At 36.8% G+C, this 16,805-nt stretch overlaps 1 protein-coding gene across 1 annotated transcript; it reads left to right on the top strand.

Moving 5' to 3' along the window:
* Positions 1 to 15,723: 15,723 nt before the first annotated feature.
* LOC145685545 (uncharacterized) lies at positions 15,724 to 16,467 on the top strand. The gene has a single exon (XM_081757944.1). The coding sequence runs from the start codon at positions 15,724 to 15,726 to the stop codon at positions 16,465 to 16,467; it is 744 nt and encodes a 247-aa protein (XP_081614070.1).
* Positions 16,468 to 16,805: the final 338 nt, after the last annotated feature.

Here is a 16,805-nt window from a genome sequence, read left to right as displayed (position 1 = left end):
ATTTAACCCTTTCTGACCTGAATTATTCTTTGGAAATTAAGGAATTTTTCATTTCGATGAATTACATCTTTAAGTCTAAGGAAGTAAGAAAATCCATTTTTTCCCTCAAAATTCTATATTGCCAGGGCGCTATAACTACAATGTATGAGACAAATTGGAAGTATTCGGCAGGATATATGGGCTATGAAAGAAAAGGAAGTTAGTGATTCCAAATGGAATCACACGTCAGAAAGGTCTAAAAGTTGTTACAATCATTTTTACATACGTACATTTTATTTGAGAATAACCACAATAATATATCAATAAGATATTACACAGATAAATATTGAGGTCCAAAAATGGCGGAAAAAGAAATCAAGTGAGTTGTGTGTAAGGTTTCCAGATTTTAAGCAAAAATAAAGGAAGATTTTACGGGGAAAAAGGGAAGATATTATATATTGAGAATTTACCTAAATATATAGGCCTATATGGTTTCACACAGTAAAATAGAATAATTTTAATTGAAAATTGGACCAGTTTACATTTCCCGGTGAAAGACAATACGGTTCGGAATCCATGTTAAGGTGTAGATCCTTGCCTGCTATAGCCTCGATGCTGAAAGGGACACTAAACTCGAATTCAACCTACCACATAAAGCTTTGTTGCCTTTTAATGGTATTTTAATGAAGAATTTGTCATGCTTTACCGATTTTTATCGAAGAGTATTACAATATCACATACAACGTTATACAAAAGGATAAAGAATTTTTTTATTCCTTAGCAAATTAAAATTACATAAACAAACTGAACTGTACGAAGAGCTAAATTCCACTATGCCCAATACAGTGGTAGCAACAGCCCAAGCGCCTCTCTGGCTTTCGTCTCTATGTTCGTGTCTACTCGGAAGGAAACATCTCTCTCACCACCGACAGCAATTGAATGTAAATCTGAACGGCATTGCAGCCTTGCAGAACAGACGACGACATAGTGCTTTCTTGTAGTAAAGCAGCGAATGGACTTTTTGTCTCTTCAAAACGTAGTTTTTTTTTAAGAATAATTTATATCTTTTGTTTTCACAACCAGTTCGCTCCGTCCTAGTTATAATCGTCATACTTCGGATCAGATCGAAACCCTCCCGGGTTCTATTCCAGCCCCCGCCAAATTAACTTTGTGGTGAACAAACACCGTGTGCGTGGGGTTCCTCGGGGTTCTCCCGTTTCCTCCCACTTTTTTCATTCCGCCATTTCATTCATTACTCATCATCATCGTCTCCTTTAGCCTAACCGGCATAACTGTGGGACGTCAAATTTAAAGATTTTCAGATCGAAACCCTTTTTAGACTTTGGAATTCTTGCAGTCAACATCTTTCTCCTCCACCTTTACATTACTTGATTTTTGAAAATGTTCATTTTAGAGAGGCTGTGTGAATATCAGATCTACATGGAACGAAGATATAAGAACACAAGCTTTCAACCCCACAATGATATGGAGCCTGTTCCCCAAGTTGGTAGGTAAATGTCTTACTGACTACGATACTGTATCTTTCTTAAAGATGTATAGAGTGCGTTTACTTACAAGATAAAAATTACTACAGTTCGCGGGAATGGCCAGTGGTGAACTGCAAGGCGATGCTAGTTTAATGCATTTTTTAAAATATAACATCACATTGTTGAAGCGGAGGTTCATCCTCGATTTCCACTCCAGATTCCTTCACACACACACACACACACACACACACACACACACACACACACACACACACACACACAAAAAAAAAAAAAAAAAAGAACAGGACTTGGTTACAGAACACTCAGTAGAAGAATGTCCAATCATTACAAATGTGTCTAATACGTGCCAAAACCCCCAGTTCCAAACAGAAGATGTTATCAGCTGAGAAAAAAATCACTTGGATTGCTAAAACCCTCGTTTTCAGGAAATGAAAAATTGCAATGCAATTACGTCCTTAACTCAGCAATGCACTCGTGAGTTAATTCTACTTGTTTTTACCACACTTATCAGCAGGATTATGGAGCTTGGGAGTGACAAGAGATATCACTATGAAATCAAGTCGATCAGTCGATGAGAAGGCGAAAATAAAGACACTAAAGAAAACATAATTAAAAAAAAACTTTAAAAAGTTATTCTACCAACCTGATAAACTATTCCTACACTTCATAATGAAAAATTATCGTAATGAAAAATTACAAATATTCGAAAGGAAAAGTTTATGTTCCTCATAGATGTAGCATGTTTCAAATTTCAACGTGAATAAAACAAATTGAATTGTAGGATGAAAACAAATTTTGTGTCGAACTAGTATAAATAAAATTTTGTTTTCAAATAACCAAAGAGGCTACCATTTTCTATTCTTTTCGGAAAATTTATGTTTTGAACATCCAACATCGATTTCCTCGCTTGCGGATATAACGTAATTTGCACAGATAGAAGGAACACGCTAGAACTCAAACGGATCATCGTGTCAGTCGTATGATGTTGGTTAGCTTATAGACCACCACTGGGGCGAAGATTCAAACCCGTAGTAACCCAGTAATTTGACTGAGACTCGGTAATCCAGAGGATAAAAAAGAGATTTTACTTATCCCCTTGCATTTAAACAGTATTTCTGTCAGAGATGACCAGGACTGGAGATGTTATTCCCAGAGCACGAAAAATACGACACCGAAGTTCCCAGTGAATTAGATGTTCTTGCTCCGTTTCAACTTTGGAGCAAGGAAAAAAGTACGTGTGTGAGAGAGAGAGAGCGGGGAGAAGTGAAAGTTGCAAAGACAGAATAGGAACAGAGAGAGGGGACGAATATAAATGTGAAACATACTTATGATGTAGAACGCACACACAGTTTACTCGAATTATCACCAGTGGTGCCTTTTGAGTTCTCCAACAGAAGATGAATATACGTTATATCCGCAAGCGAGGAAATCGATGTTGGATGTTCAAAACAGATAAATTTTCCGAAAAGAATAGAAAATGGTAGCCTCTTCGGTTATTTGAAAACAAAATTTTATGTATACTAGTTCGACACAAAATTTGTTTTCATCCTACAATTCAATTTGTTTTATTCACGTTGAAATTTGAAACATGCTACATCTATGAGGAACATGAACTTTTCCTTTCGAATATTTGTAATTTTTCATTACGATACAGTTTAGAATTTTAATGTAGGATATTTCTGGTAGAAATTTAGAAGTAAAATAGCACTCATTCAATTTTCTTTTTCTTTCTTTCTTTTTCTTTTGGTTTCGTTTGTTTTTTGTCCAGTTTGCATTAGCAGTCTGAAATGGAGGATATGATCTACGCTACCTACTGGAAATTGAGTATGCTATCCTTTATGAAAGTGACTTAATGAATGTTTAAAGCATCCTCTATATATTCGAATAGTGCTGAGAAAATATGTAAAAACAAACATTATTTATATATTACTGTTGGATTTCTGGAAACGGAACTTCATAATGTAAGGCTCTTTTCTTACTACGTTTAAATTCCACATTTTTGTCTGTTCTCCCTTTTCTTCTTCTTCTTCTTCTTCTCTCTCTCTCTTTCTCTCTGCCTCATTTCTGAATCTCTGTATAATGGACATTCATTAGTTTCAATTTTCCATTGCGTATGTGTTTCAGTTTCTCCCTTCATCAACTTATGAATCTAGTATCGTCTCGGTTTTGTTATTTCATTATATCAATACTAATGCATATGTAGTTTGAAATTAGAATTGCGCTCATGTCTTTAGCTAATTTTAGTATGGGAGAGAAGAAAGGAGGAGAGAGAAGGGGTCTCTTTACCAGACACGATTATGGGATAAGAAAGTGTATATTGGGCGGCCTAATTGCACGGCGTTAGCTGTCGCAATTTTTTTGATGCGGAATGTACAAAATGAAGATCTTTAGGCAGCAATTGAGGCGAACAGTGACCAGGCAAGTGAAGAAGTAGGACTAAAATTCAGTGTGAGTGGAGAAACCATTCGGCAGCACCCCATCAACTTGGGAAGCACTACAAGTGCACTACAAGGTCGATGAATCCCACATGATGTGACTCAGGGCCAGAAGGCAACACGGGCAGACACCAATCTTTCTTTACAGTCTCGTCTGAGGAAGGAGCCATTTCTGGACAGGGTGTTGACATGTGATGAGAAGTGGGTCCTGTACGAAGATATACGGCGCCGTCATCATTGGTTACCATCACACTAACCGGTTCCAAAAAAGCTGAAACCAGCACTGCACCAAAAGAAGGTCCTCCTGTGTTTTGGTGGACTTCTCGCGGCATCGTGCATCGGAAACTACTACCAGCTGGTCAGAGAATCGATGCAACTGTTTACTGTCAGCAGTTGAACCGTATTCAAGAAAAACTCAAAACTCTGGAGTCAGTATTTCTGAATCGCAAGGGGGTCATCCTGTTACAGAACAACACTAAGCCCCACATGGGTGGGATGATTCGGGACACCATTCTACGCCTTGGATTGGAAATACTATTACATCCGCCATGTTCCCTGGACATTGCACCATCTTATTATCATCTGTTCCATTTCTCGGACAATCACCTTAGAGGACGCCAGTTCAAATCCCTAGTAGAGGTAGAAAATGCACTTAATACTTTGTTTGCTTCACGGCCCACCAAGTTTAACTGCGATGGAATCCATGGCCTTCTAGAACGTTGGCAGAAAGATCGCCGATGTTGATGGGGACTATTATTGATGTGCCAGTTACGTCTTAGGTAACATATCGATGTTCGAAGATGGTGAATGAACAAGCGGCAGAACTTTCTTGGTTACCTTTATAATTGGAAGCTTTCATTCTGCTGAAATAGAATATTCATTTGTGTATTGTATAGGCCTATATGAAAAAAATACGTTAACTAAAAGGTTGTATCTGTTGTTTGCTTTTTAATGATGACACACACACAATTCTAACAGTGACACACATTACTTGAAATAATCAAAGAATCAGGCAATAAGAGTGACTGAGGTTAAATTAATAAAATGAACTTCTTTTCCCGTTATTGGCGTAATTCGCCTTCATATGCCATTTTGTTATAAATCTCATCTTAGTACATATTCATAAAGCACTTAGGACCATCAGGGAAAGCAACTCTCTTCTTTGAAGAAATAGGGAAGGAACTTTTGGAACTTCATATCATTGAATTCCCTGTAAAAGAGGTACGTTGCTCTTTGAACGTAGTCAAGTGTCTTTCAGATGTGCTTTCTGTGTTGAAATTGTAAGAATTGTTTAAAGCTAAGTTTTCTGATACTATCATTACTTATAATTTTCATCAGGAGTATTTCACAGTTAATTTTAATCTGAAGCTTGTTATACCACAAGTAGGGAACACATTTTGCATGTGCGAGGAACAACTTACCAAAATTCAAAGCAAGAGAAACTCTCTTAAAGAACCTTAAGTTTAATATTTTGTGCTTCAACAATACATGGTGAGTGAACACGATAGATTGGAACGACAAACGGATATTCAAAATCATTTTTTCGGTATATAGAGGCTATGAAACGTGTAAATCCGTTTAAATCTCGAATTCAATATTTTCCACAATCATCATATTTCCTTCTCTCATGTCTCACAGTAGGTTTTGTCAGTCAGACACAACTGAGTTTGCTTCTAATTGGAGGGTTTATAGCTTGCACTTTTGCTCTATGGAAATCAGATCTATGCTCGGCTACACTTTTGCTCTATGGAAATCAGATTTGAAGCCAGAAGTATTAGTAAATAGTAAATCACATCCAGTTTGGGTAGAGTGTTGCGAGTTGTAATATCTTCTTTTGAGCCACTGTATCGGTTGCAGAAAATATTTTTTGCTATTTAGCAGGTCCGTATCCAGGGGGGGTCTAGGGTGTGCGGCCCCTAAATTTTTGCTGGCCCCCTAAAAGTTTCACAGTAGATTTGCAAATGAACTATAATATGGTTGGATCACCCCCCCCCCTAACTTCAGCCCGGCCCCCCTACATTGTTGCGCTGGCTACCGGTCTGCTATTTAGTACTTTTTTTTTCTATGGCGAAAATCCTAAAACGTTGAATGGTTAATTTGAACCACTTCGAGTTTGCATAGAGGATTAACGGAGAGAATGAAACCTATTCTTGGGACAATGAATCGATTACATAAAGCCGCGTTTCGATATCTCTTACTGTTTTTCTTTTATGGAAAATAGTATTGAAACCGAATATAGTATATAATAAATTTCAACCACTTCCAGTTTCGGTAGTGTTGCATTTTATATTAAAAAATCCTTTTTAAAACTTTCTATTTACCTTGTTAGCTTAGGTTCAATAACTTGCAATCACTTCTTAACTCTTAACTTCCTTAACTTCAAAATATGACATAATTTCAACGCGTAAGCTTACATATTTCATTTCCTAAGAGCATTTTACAAGACTCACAACGGTTCATTCAAATTTTAAGTAATTGGATATAAAAAGAAAGATGGAAGGCAATAGTTCCTAACTTTCGCGTTAAAGACGCCACATATAGGTCTCGTATCAGCATCGAATCACCTTGTCGTCTGTTAAAACAATGATTAATTAACTTCATTTTTGAGTTTAACGTCCCACAATTATGCACCGAGGGTAAGGGAAACGGGAAGATAATGGTGGAATGATGAAAATGGGACGAAAAAGGAGAATCCAGAGAACCCACGCACACGGTGTTTATCCACCACAAAGCGGGAATTAAGATCGAACCAGATACACCACGTCCCAAAGCTGAGCGCTCTACCATTTAGCCACCGCCATTGTCTACCCGAATACATAGTCTAAATAACCTAAACTTATAAAATAACGTGTGTGTGTTTGCCCAGAATTCACCTACAAAAAGAAAACAGCTACAGCCACCAAATTTAGTACAAGCATAGCTCTTTACCAGATTTAACCGTGTACGAAGCCTTTCTCGGTTTTTGGCTCAGAGGGAGAGTGCGAGGAGTTCAAATCTCATATTCATGTTTCTTCTCTGGTTATTTCTAAGAACGTGTTGTCTATATGCAACCTGTGTTACTTATTTGTTTTGCGGGCTTACGTAACAGCAGAGGATAAATACTCAGGCAATTTAATAAAGATATTCGTCTTACTCTGTTTTTATCCAGGTTTTGAATTAATATCGGGCAAGGATGGTTACTAGGGTGTATCGAAAAAAGCATTCATTCACATTTCAATTTTGGAGGTCATATAGTTGGCGCGTACCGAACTTGAAGTTTTGATAGTAATTTGGGTATGCAACCCCCACAACAATTTCTCAAAAGTGTCATTATTTTGTTATTTTATATCTCTTGTTCTGTATTATGGTCATTTAATGTCTTGTTTCTGACATTATGGTGATATGTTAAATCCGTGCCTCAGGGGTGGTTTCCTATGCTGTTTACTTATGCTTTTGGTAAAAAATTGTCAATTTTAGGCTAAAAATGTCTTTTTGTATTGATATTTTCCAATTGGTTCTCACTTTGAGTTTTATTAGAAAGGTTTCCGATACAAAAGACTAAATAAAAGATTTGGCTTCCTAATTGCTAATAGTGTAGCTTATTATACTTTCAAAATAACCCAAAATTTACCATTATGAGTAGTAGCCCTATTGCATTCATGGGAACGAAAACACAATAATAATAACTATGCTAAATTACTATAGACTGCCAATTGCCCATTCAGAGAATTTATGAAATTAACTTTATCGCAATAGTTTTATCCAAACTAGATATAGGCTACGGATAATAGTTGTATGCAAACTAGATAATCAATTATTATTTTTATTATTATTATATTTGAAGTACAATCAAATATCACGACATTAATTATTAGTTGTAATTACCTGAATTGAGCTGAAAATTAAATCTTGATCTCGAAAGATTAACTATTAAGTTTATGCGTTCTGTACCTTTCTAAAGTAATAAATGCTGGAATTGGTTTCAAGGCTGTTTCTGAGTGAATACTTTCTTCAAAGTAATATTAAAAAATATAGAAAGATTTTCGAGACTTTGAGGCGAATCGAGATTTTTACGAGCAGTCTCGACTCGACTCGTGTCTCGACTCGAAAATTCGTGTCAAGAAATACATTCGTCTCGACACGTCTCGTATTTTAGAAAGTGTGTCTCGACTCGAATTCGAGTCGAGTCGAGTCGAGATTCAAGACATGTCTCGACTCGTGCGCATCCCTATTTGGCAGGAGATCGAGTATCAGCTTGATGTGTGCCCTGTTACGCGAGGAGCCCACTCTGAACACTTGCGGTATGTTTGAAGAAAACTTTACAGTTTATGTGTCTTACCACACGTCTCACAATAACATACCGTACTTTTATTATGTTCCATTGAACAAATTTCTGAAATTGGGTTCATCATTTTGACTTGACCTGTATTGAAGATTTACATGCATGCTTATATTATTATTATTATTATTATTATTATTATTATTATTATTATTATTATTATTATTATTATTATTATTATTATTAGTGTTTTACTTACGTTAGAACGATTCAGTTTACCATCTGTCTGGATTTTTAGTATTCATCTCAACAGCGTCTCTATTAACGGCGTCGGTGTGTCCCTGAACTTTCGGACTAGTTTCCTTAACGAAATCATTACGAATGTTATTTTAAAAATTAACTTCAAAAATAACATCACTTCTGCAATATAGGTATTAGCTAACAATCAAAATACTTTCTTTCTTTTTTTAACTTTCAAAATTCTTTCTACTATATATACAAAATAGTTTGTTTCCATCGTTGTCCGAAATGTTGGCAGCGGAAGCAGTTTTCCTTTCGTTCAAGGCGCCTAGCCGTTGTTTTATATCACCAAACATATTTTACAGAGGAAATGCGAGCTTATAAAATGTCGACCTAATTTCCTGAAACAAAACTTCCTTAAACACGCAAACACGTGCTCTGTAATATTGCTTTTTCCGTTTCTGTCTGTCTGTCTCTCTCTCTCTCTCTCGCTATATATATATATATATATATATATATATATATATATATATATATATATATATATATATATATATATATATATATATATATATATATATATATATTACTTCTCTCCAGTTTATAAAATTTCATTTCAATGAGAACGACAATTTATTTGTCTGTTTCTTCCAATACCGTAAGTCTTCGCAATAAAATTGCAAAGAATCTTCGTCAAGTATGTTGTTACGATTTTGTTAATTTACAAGCAATCGTAATACGATAGGCATGGTTTAAATTATAATAAACTTTGTAAAGGACGTCAAGCAAAACAAACATTTATTTATATTACTAGAAGTTTCAATTGAAGCTTAAAATATATAAAACGATAATCATGCCTGTTGTTCTGTATGGTTGCGAAACGTGGTCGCTTACTCTGAGGGAAGAACATAGACTGAAAGTATTTGAGAACAAGATCCTGAGACGAATATTCGGACCCAAGAGGAAAGGGAATGGGGAATGGCGGAAACTTCATAACGAGGAACTACATAACTTATACGGTTTACCCAATATTGTTAGGGTCATCAAGTATAGGAGACTTAGGTGGGCAGGTCATGCAGCTAGAATGGAAGAAAGTAGAAACGTTTACAAAATCTTGACTGGAAGACCAATCGGAAAACGACCATTAGGAAGACCTAGGCGCAGATGGGAGGACAATATTAAGATGGATCTCGCAGAGATTGGAATACAAAGTAGAAACTGGATCAAGTTGACTAAGAATAAAAGTCAGTGGAGAGCTTTTGTGAACGTGGCATTGAACCTCCGGGTTCCATAGGCCATAGAGTTAGTTACTAGAAGTTTCAATTTCGTTCGGTAGATGCCAACTGCTAGGGGATCTTACTACCATCTAACGGCGCGAGTTGTAACTTCTGGCATCCTAGGATTACAATCTGTTTCGATAGCACTAAATGGAATATGGATAGCCACAATGCACGCCGACTACGTGGGTGCTCTGGGGCTTCAGCGCCCACACAAATAATCTATTTTTAGGTACAAAAATAGTGCCTTCATTATTCCATTATTTTATTAAAAAAGAACCAATATAGCTTTTTACTTAGTTTTTCTTCTGTTTTCAAGTCTAGAGGCATTGTAAAACATGTTACGTACGGCCTCTCGTCTTTCTGCGTCGAGATATAGGAGGTGACGACGTCATAACTTTAACAAATATTTTTGTTAGGCCTATTTTAATTTTTTGGCGGGTTTACTTTTGCATCTTGAATATTTTTCCTGCCCTTAGTACTCAAGATAGAAGCTTGAAATTTTGTATTCACATTTAGTGCACTCCTTAGTATTTTTCAGTTGATTTTCAGATCTCTTTGTTAAAACAGGGGAGATCCAGGGAGGATCAAAATTTGAAAAAAAATTCAGAGAAAAATCCCGATTTCTCTAAAAATTTCCTGCTTTATGGACACGATACGGAAATGCGAATGGAACCGTTTAAAAGGTTGCTCTATTGTTAAAATATATATATATATATATATATATATATATATATATATATATATATATATATATATATATATATATGAATCATGATCCTACGATAAATAGGGATGATGCTGTAGCCGCTTAACTGAAAGTCTGTAACTTAACTTTAAAAAAAGGCGGAATTTAAAAGGTTAGGGAACAGTTGTGTGTATTGTAGCCGCGCTTATAACGTTTGTAGTCGGAGGACTTAATGACGAGTATAGCAAGAGCGCTCATAATATTCCCAGTCGCTCAGCTTTCATATTTTAAATAGTGTTACGAGGAGTATCGTCACTAACCTCACGTACCACAACAGAAAAAAGAATCAATTTTTAGTTGTCGTATAAGTGTCAAGAGCAAATAGGCCAATTTTAGAGATTAGAAAGTCAACGCGGGTGAAATAAAAATATTGACAATGATAAGTCGGAAATTCTTTGAAATAAGTGGAAACTTTTTAAGCAGGCTTTCTATAATTTCGCAAATAAAAGTTTATATAAAACCTGGCTGCTAGAATACTGCGCAATATAAGATAATAATACTTCTTTTTTAAAACATATTGGTCTCCCCCTTGGTCTAGTGTAGCCTGTGCCTACTGGAGCATTAGGATTTCCAGTGACTTAGTAGGCACTAATAGTGGTTCAGCTCTTTTTTTCTTTTTTGGAAAATAGGTCCCGTCCTCTATAGCCTCTCTGCTGATAGAGGACGTAAATATATGTCAGTAGGTTTAAAAAAAAATCTTAAGTTAGTTAAATTTGTACAATAAATGCTTGTACAAAACATGTCTCCCGAAAACAAACTACTACGCAAAACATACTAGTGAAGTAAAGGGTTGTTCGAAACCTATCCCAAGAATACTGCGCAATATAGCACACAGTAACAGTTGTAAGTGGGCTAGTTTAGTTACTATTCCTAGCATAGATCAACACAAGGACACTCCTTCCTGGTTGGTCAATGTTTACGAACGCAGTTTCTTTGACAGCATTGTTGTGAAAGTGACCTTTCCAACTCCTGAAGCGAACCAAATGAGTCATGGAAACCCAGAGCTTCTGCCAACACAACTGATTGCTGCGTGAAAGCCCCACTACTGCAAGATCATTACGCAATAGTTGGAATGTCAAAAAAATTACAAAGTTAAAAATAAAATCATGTTGAGAGAAAGATTCACGTTCTGCCAACAATGTCACGTGGGGTGACAGATTTGTGTTGTCAAAGTACGTGGTGGTTGTTGCGAATTCTGTCTGTTCTTTAACAGTAAATAACGGTGGTAACATCCTGTCGAGTTGAGGAAAACATACAAATAAATCTTTTTCACTTAAATTTTCCAGATTTATTGTACATAAGAAGTGTGACAAATGCACTTCAGCTTTCCCTACTTAATTAATCTATGTTTACCCGAATTCCTTTGCGCTGAATTTTCTATTAGCCAATTTTATTTTATATAGAATTTTCGTGCAGTTGAACCTATATGAGAAGAGTTTGTATATTTATTTGAGTTGTATTTCCATATAATCATAGTTTATATCAGTCATGTGCAACAGCCGGCCCTCGCGCCGGGTGCGGCATACTGAATCCTTTCATCCGGCCCGCCTGATCTGTTATTGAAAGTGAATTTCTTACATAACCTCTTAACCTGAATTGAATTTCTTTTCCTGGATAACTTATGTCCATCTTGAAAATACCCTTCGCATTGGAACATCCAATTTACCACTGAACATTGAGAGAATATTTCAAAACATGAAGGATCAAATTTCCCACTAAATAGTAAGTAAAGTTTTACTACGTAAGTCAGGCCCGTGCTGGCCCACCGGGACACCGGGACGTGTCCCGGTGCGCCCTCCGAAACATCACAGTATAAATAAAGGTACAAGATTTAGTAATACAAATTCTTACAGTTTTATTGGTAAAGAACCCGTGAAAGGTGCAGTGTGCCCTTTACATTAGGCGCCCTTGCGAGTCCACACCAAAGATGAACGATTTTATTTACTCTTCTGTATACAACAGTTCTGTACATCAATACATACAGTTACTATTGGTAAAGAATCCGTGAAAGGTACAGTGCGCCTTCTACATAAGGCGCCCTACGAAACATCACATTATAGATAAGTGGTTTTATACGATAAGTGGCCAACATTTTGTTCTCCTACGTCCCTGATAGTGGAATTCAATTACTTTGATGTCCTGGTGAAATCTTTCAAAATGTTCTTCACTTTAATCACCGAAGTTAGAAGGAAGGCTGTCTAAATGTGAATACAGAAAATAAATCTTACGACTCATTTTATACCCTGATCTTCTAAACTTCTGGAGCATATTAGACACAATGTACTTGTAATTTTCGTCTCTGTTGCTCCCGAGAAAATTATGACACACGTCCCTGAATGCACTTCATGCTTACTTTTCAACACTTGTAATACAATGTTCAAAGTCTGACTAATCTGAAACTTTCTGATCTGAGGACCGATGAATATTCCTTCTTTTAACTTAGCACTTTAAAGTTCTGGGAATTTTGTCATTAGACACTGGAAGCACTGCCCCATCTTTATTCCGACCCTTGAAAAATTGTTTCATTAGGCACAGTTTAATATGGAAGGTGTTAATATGACTTTTGAAGGGTCTACGAGGCAGATATTTGTCATATTTTTACTTCCTATATTGCGACTTCCCTGATAATGAATTTGAGTCCAGTGTTTATTACGTTCTCTGCTGTTCCATTCGCAAAATGTGGCATGGATATTTGATGTACCCTTATTGCTGTCCAAGAAGAATACATATCACCTTCAGATCGCCGCACAATAACCACTGATGATCCTCGTATTTTATTGTTTTTAAAAACATTTCCATATTTTCGTAAGTCTCCTTTAAATACACAGAATGAATAATGGGTATAGAGAGGGTTGTTGGTTGCTGTTGTGAAGAAGCAGACCTTTTCAAACTTCTCTTATTGGAATCAATGAGAAACCCCTATTCCTCTGCATTATAGTTCTCGCAATCACAGCTTACACAGCGCTGTTATTGCGTTCCCAACGTGTAACGCGTTGTGGTATTATTCAGTACTACCAGATACAGCACATATTTTTCAATGTTAGCAGAATAAGTAACTGCACGTCTTTTATTACAAATTCCAAGATAATCAGAAGGCTATGGCATCGAAAGTATCTTTTTATATTTGTAATTAGAATCAGTACTTCTTCCGAAATATACATTTATACGGTTATTTTCCTCTCCCCCTCCCCTCTATTTTAAGAAAACTGTACGTGATAGAGCAAAACCAACTACATTTTTGGATTTCTCCTCCTGTGTCCATAGGCTATAGAACTATATTAAATTGTTGATACATTTAGCATCTTTTTATTTGACAGAAATGTTATTAGAGGAACTAAAAAGTTTTTTCTCTAGTAAAGAGGATTTCGATTCAAGGTTTCCACAAATTAGCTATTTACGTTAATACTAAATTTGGTGGTGATTTTGATATAGAAAGGCATCCATACTTTCTTTCAAAGTATATATATATATATATTTTCCCGTTTGTATCGGCGCCCTTTTAGTAGACTTGTCCACCGCCCTCATTAGTATTCCAGCACGGCCCTGACGTAAGTAAATATTTTAGTTATAGTTATGGCAGTTTTCCTGTTACTGTGGTGTTGCTGTACTATGAACAAGTTTTTTTTTTTCAATTTTGGCTACTCAATTCTTGTGAAAATGTTATACATTGTCTCGTACGGTCCTCGACATCACTAAACCTTTGTGATTAGCCCATTCTCTGTTCCAACTTGCACATACCTGGTTTATATACATGTAAGCAGGGGCGGACCCAGGACGGACTTCTGGGGGGGGCGGTGGGTTGTAATACTGCTACTTAAAGCTACTTTTAAAGAGCTCCAAACACTGGGTTGGGGTTTATTTATACATAAAATAAAAAAATCTTTCCTTTTCTGGTTGTCAGTTTCACTGGTAACTAAAAGCCGAGAGTGGGGCCTAAGTCGCGCTCACTCTCACATTTTAGAATTTTAGTGAATAACAAAAGACACTGAACAACATCAAAAATATGGAAAATAAGTCAGATGGCAAGTCTAAAATTCTGTAAAATAAGCAAATAACTGTTCCCAGATGGTTATAGGCCAATGACGTCATACATAATTTGCCTGGTACTCAAATTTTTCCACTGTACGAAAGATAGCAAACAACTATTAATTTACAAGTATCGTGTCATTGCTAGGAATATGTCCGTCACCGATAAATGTACATCTATCGCCGTTTATAGAAGACAAGCAATAACAACCTGCTACCTGATATATACTAGGTCTTCCGGAGTGGAAGGAGTGGAAGTCTGATGAAGACACAGTTATTGTGTTGAAACTGTTACGTGATACTGCTTTTTTTTTTTTTTTTTTACATATTATCACATAGCCTTGCTCAGTGTGTTATTATGTATTACTACAAAATGGAAACAAGGCCTGATAGAATAGTTATACTAGGTCTAGATTAACGCCTAGGCTAAATCAACTAGACTTACGGAGGCATGCAACCTTAGGGCGGGATATTTGGCCCGCTCTTCCCTTTTTTATACATATTACAGTATAAATTAGTGTATTGTACTAGAAGTTTTCCATATGAGCATTTCTGCATTATATATTAAAATATGGTTTCCAATGAAACTGTTATAATAAACGAATACTGAACAATAATACTATAACCGCGCTTGAGTGATGGACCCAAAACTTCGATCAAAATATACTCACATTAAAAAAATAAGCTACGGTAATTCCGTAAGTATAAGTATATCTGAAATTACATTACATTTTTTTTTTTCTTCGGAGGCAGTTCCGCAAATATAGTATAGCATAGAAGGGTGTGTTAATGCGGTCCTGAGAACACAAATACAAAAGTTGTCCCTAAACAACTGAGAGAATCCGTATATACGACCGGTTATACGTACAGGGAACGGGTGCTAATTACGAGCAGGGTCGGATTTAGGGGGGTACAAAGGTGCACGTGCATCCCCCCTTCGTTGTAAATATACACTACTAATACAGTCAATTTGTGCTCAAAATGGTCCCTAGCGGAAAAGTTATGAGGTAGTTTTGATTTTTTCATTCTATATGTTTTGGGGGGTGCTGCATCCGAGTCTGAGGTTTGGGTTGTATATTTTGAAATGATGACTTTGATTAAGCATTTCATTGAAGCAGAAAGAAGCAGCAACTGGGATCTACACCTCCGAACCATATATGAAATGCTCCCTTTCTTTCACTCCTGTGGTCATAATCTGTATACTAAATGCAACCATCTTTACCTCCAGGACATGCATAACTTGAAATCTACAATGCCATCTGCAGAATACGAGCGTTTCACTATCCGAGGATGTTTCACCATTCGTAGGAGTGAGAAATTGTGGTGTGGCACCTGGAGTGATATGGCGATTGAACAAACTCTAATGAAGTCAATGAAGACAAATGGTGGTCTCACTCATGGCCGTGGAATAACTGCAGGAGTTGTGGCAAGATGGACACAAGGGATGACAGCACTACATAATGTATGCCAAGAGATTGAGCACTTTACGGGAGTGGAACTCGCAACATCAGATCAACACGTTGACAGCAGCAGAGATACTATGCAAAAGACAGACAACACTGACGCACATAAGTTGCTGAATTGGTTCCACGAGCATCCTCCTTTCCTAGAGACCACTCACCTAATGTCACTAGGTACAGGTGTTGTTGCAGAGGAGAGGATCAACTGCCACTTGTCCAAGGAGATGGGCTTGAAAGGTATGCAGCGCATTCTTGGTGGTGATTTTCAAACTGTAAAATTCAAACGAAGCGAAAGAGTGAAGCTTCTTGAGATCATGAACAGCTCTATTCAGATACAAGACAGAACTGTATTCATCAATCCTACCACACTCTTCCAACGAATGACCATCGTGAAATATTCAGATGAACAGCTGCGAGAATTTTTGCATTACGAACTCAGCCCTTATCCGCTCTCTCTTTTTGATGAGCATGGGATGAGGAAAGGAATAAAATCGAGCTTCTACAGGGCTTTTGCACCGACTGAACAGGGGATTTGAAGGGTACAAAAGACGTCGTCGACGGAGGGTTTTTGTTACATCGGGTCAAGTGGCACCATGGTCAGACATATGCTGCAATTTGCAGCAATCACGTATCATATGTCAAGTCGAACTACAAATCAAATGTCGTTGCCATTTTCGATGGCTATCCTGGCGAAGCTTCTGAAAGCACGAAGTGAACAGAATGATTGAGAAGAGCGCAAATAAAACAATCATCAGCAATATCATTTATAGAATCGATGGTTCCCACTGTCTCGCAGGAGATTTTCCTTGCAAACTCCAAGAGCCGGTTGATATCTATGCTCATTGAAAAAATTGATTATGCAGAAATTGATTCA

The sequence above is a fragment of the Thermobia domestica genome, chromosome 5 (genome assembly GCF_964235325.1).
Source record: "Thermobia domestica chromosome 5, izTheDome1.hap1.1, whole genome shotgun sequence".
Lineage (NCBI taxonomy): Eukaryota > Metazoa > Arthropoda > Insecta > Zygentoma > Lepismatidae > Thermobia > Thermobia domestica.
The sequence above is the reverse complement of the archived record's forward strand: the minus strand, read 5'-3'. Positions and strand labels throughout refer to the sequence as shown.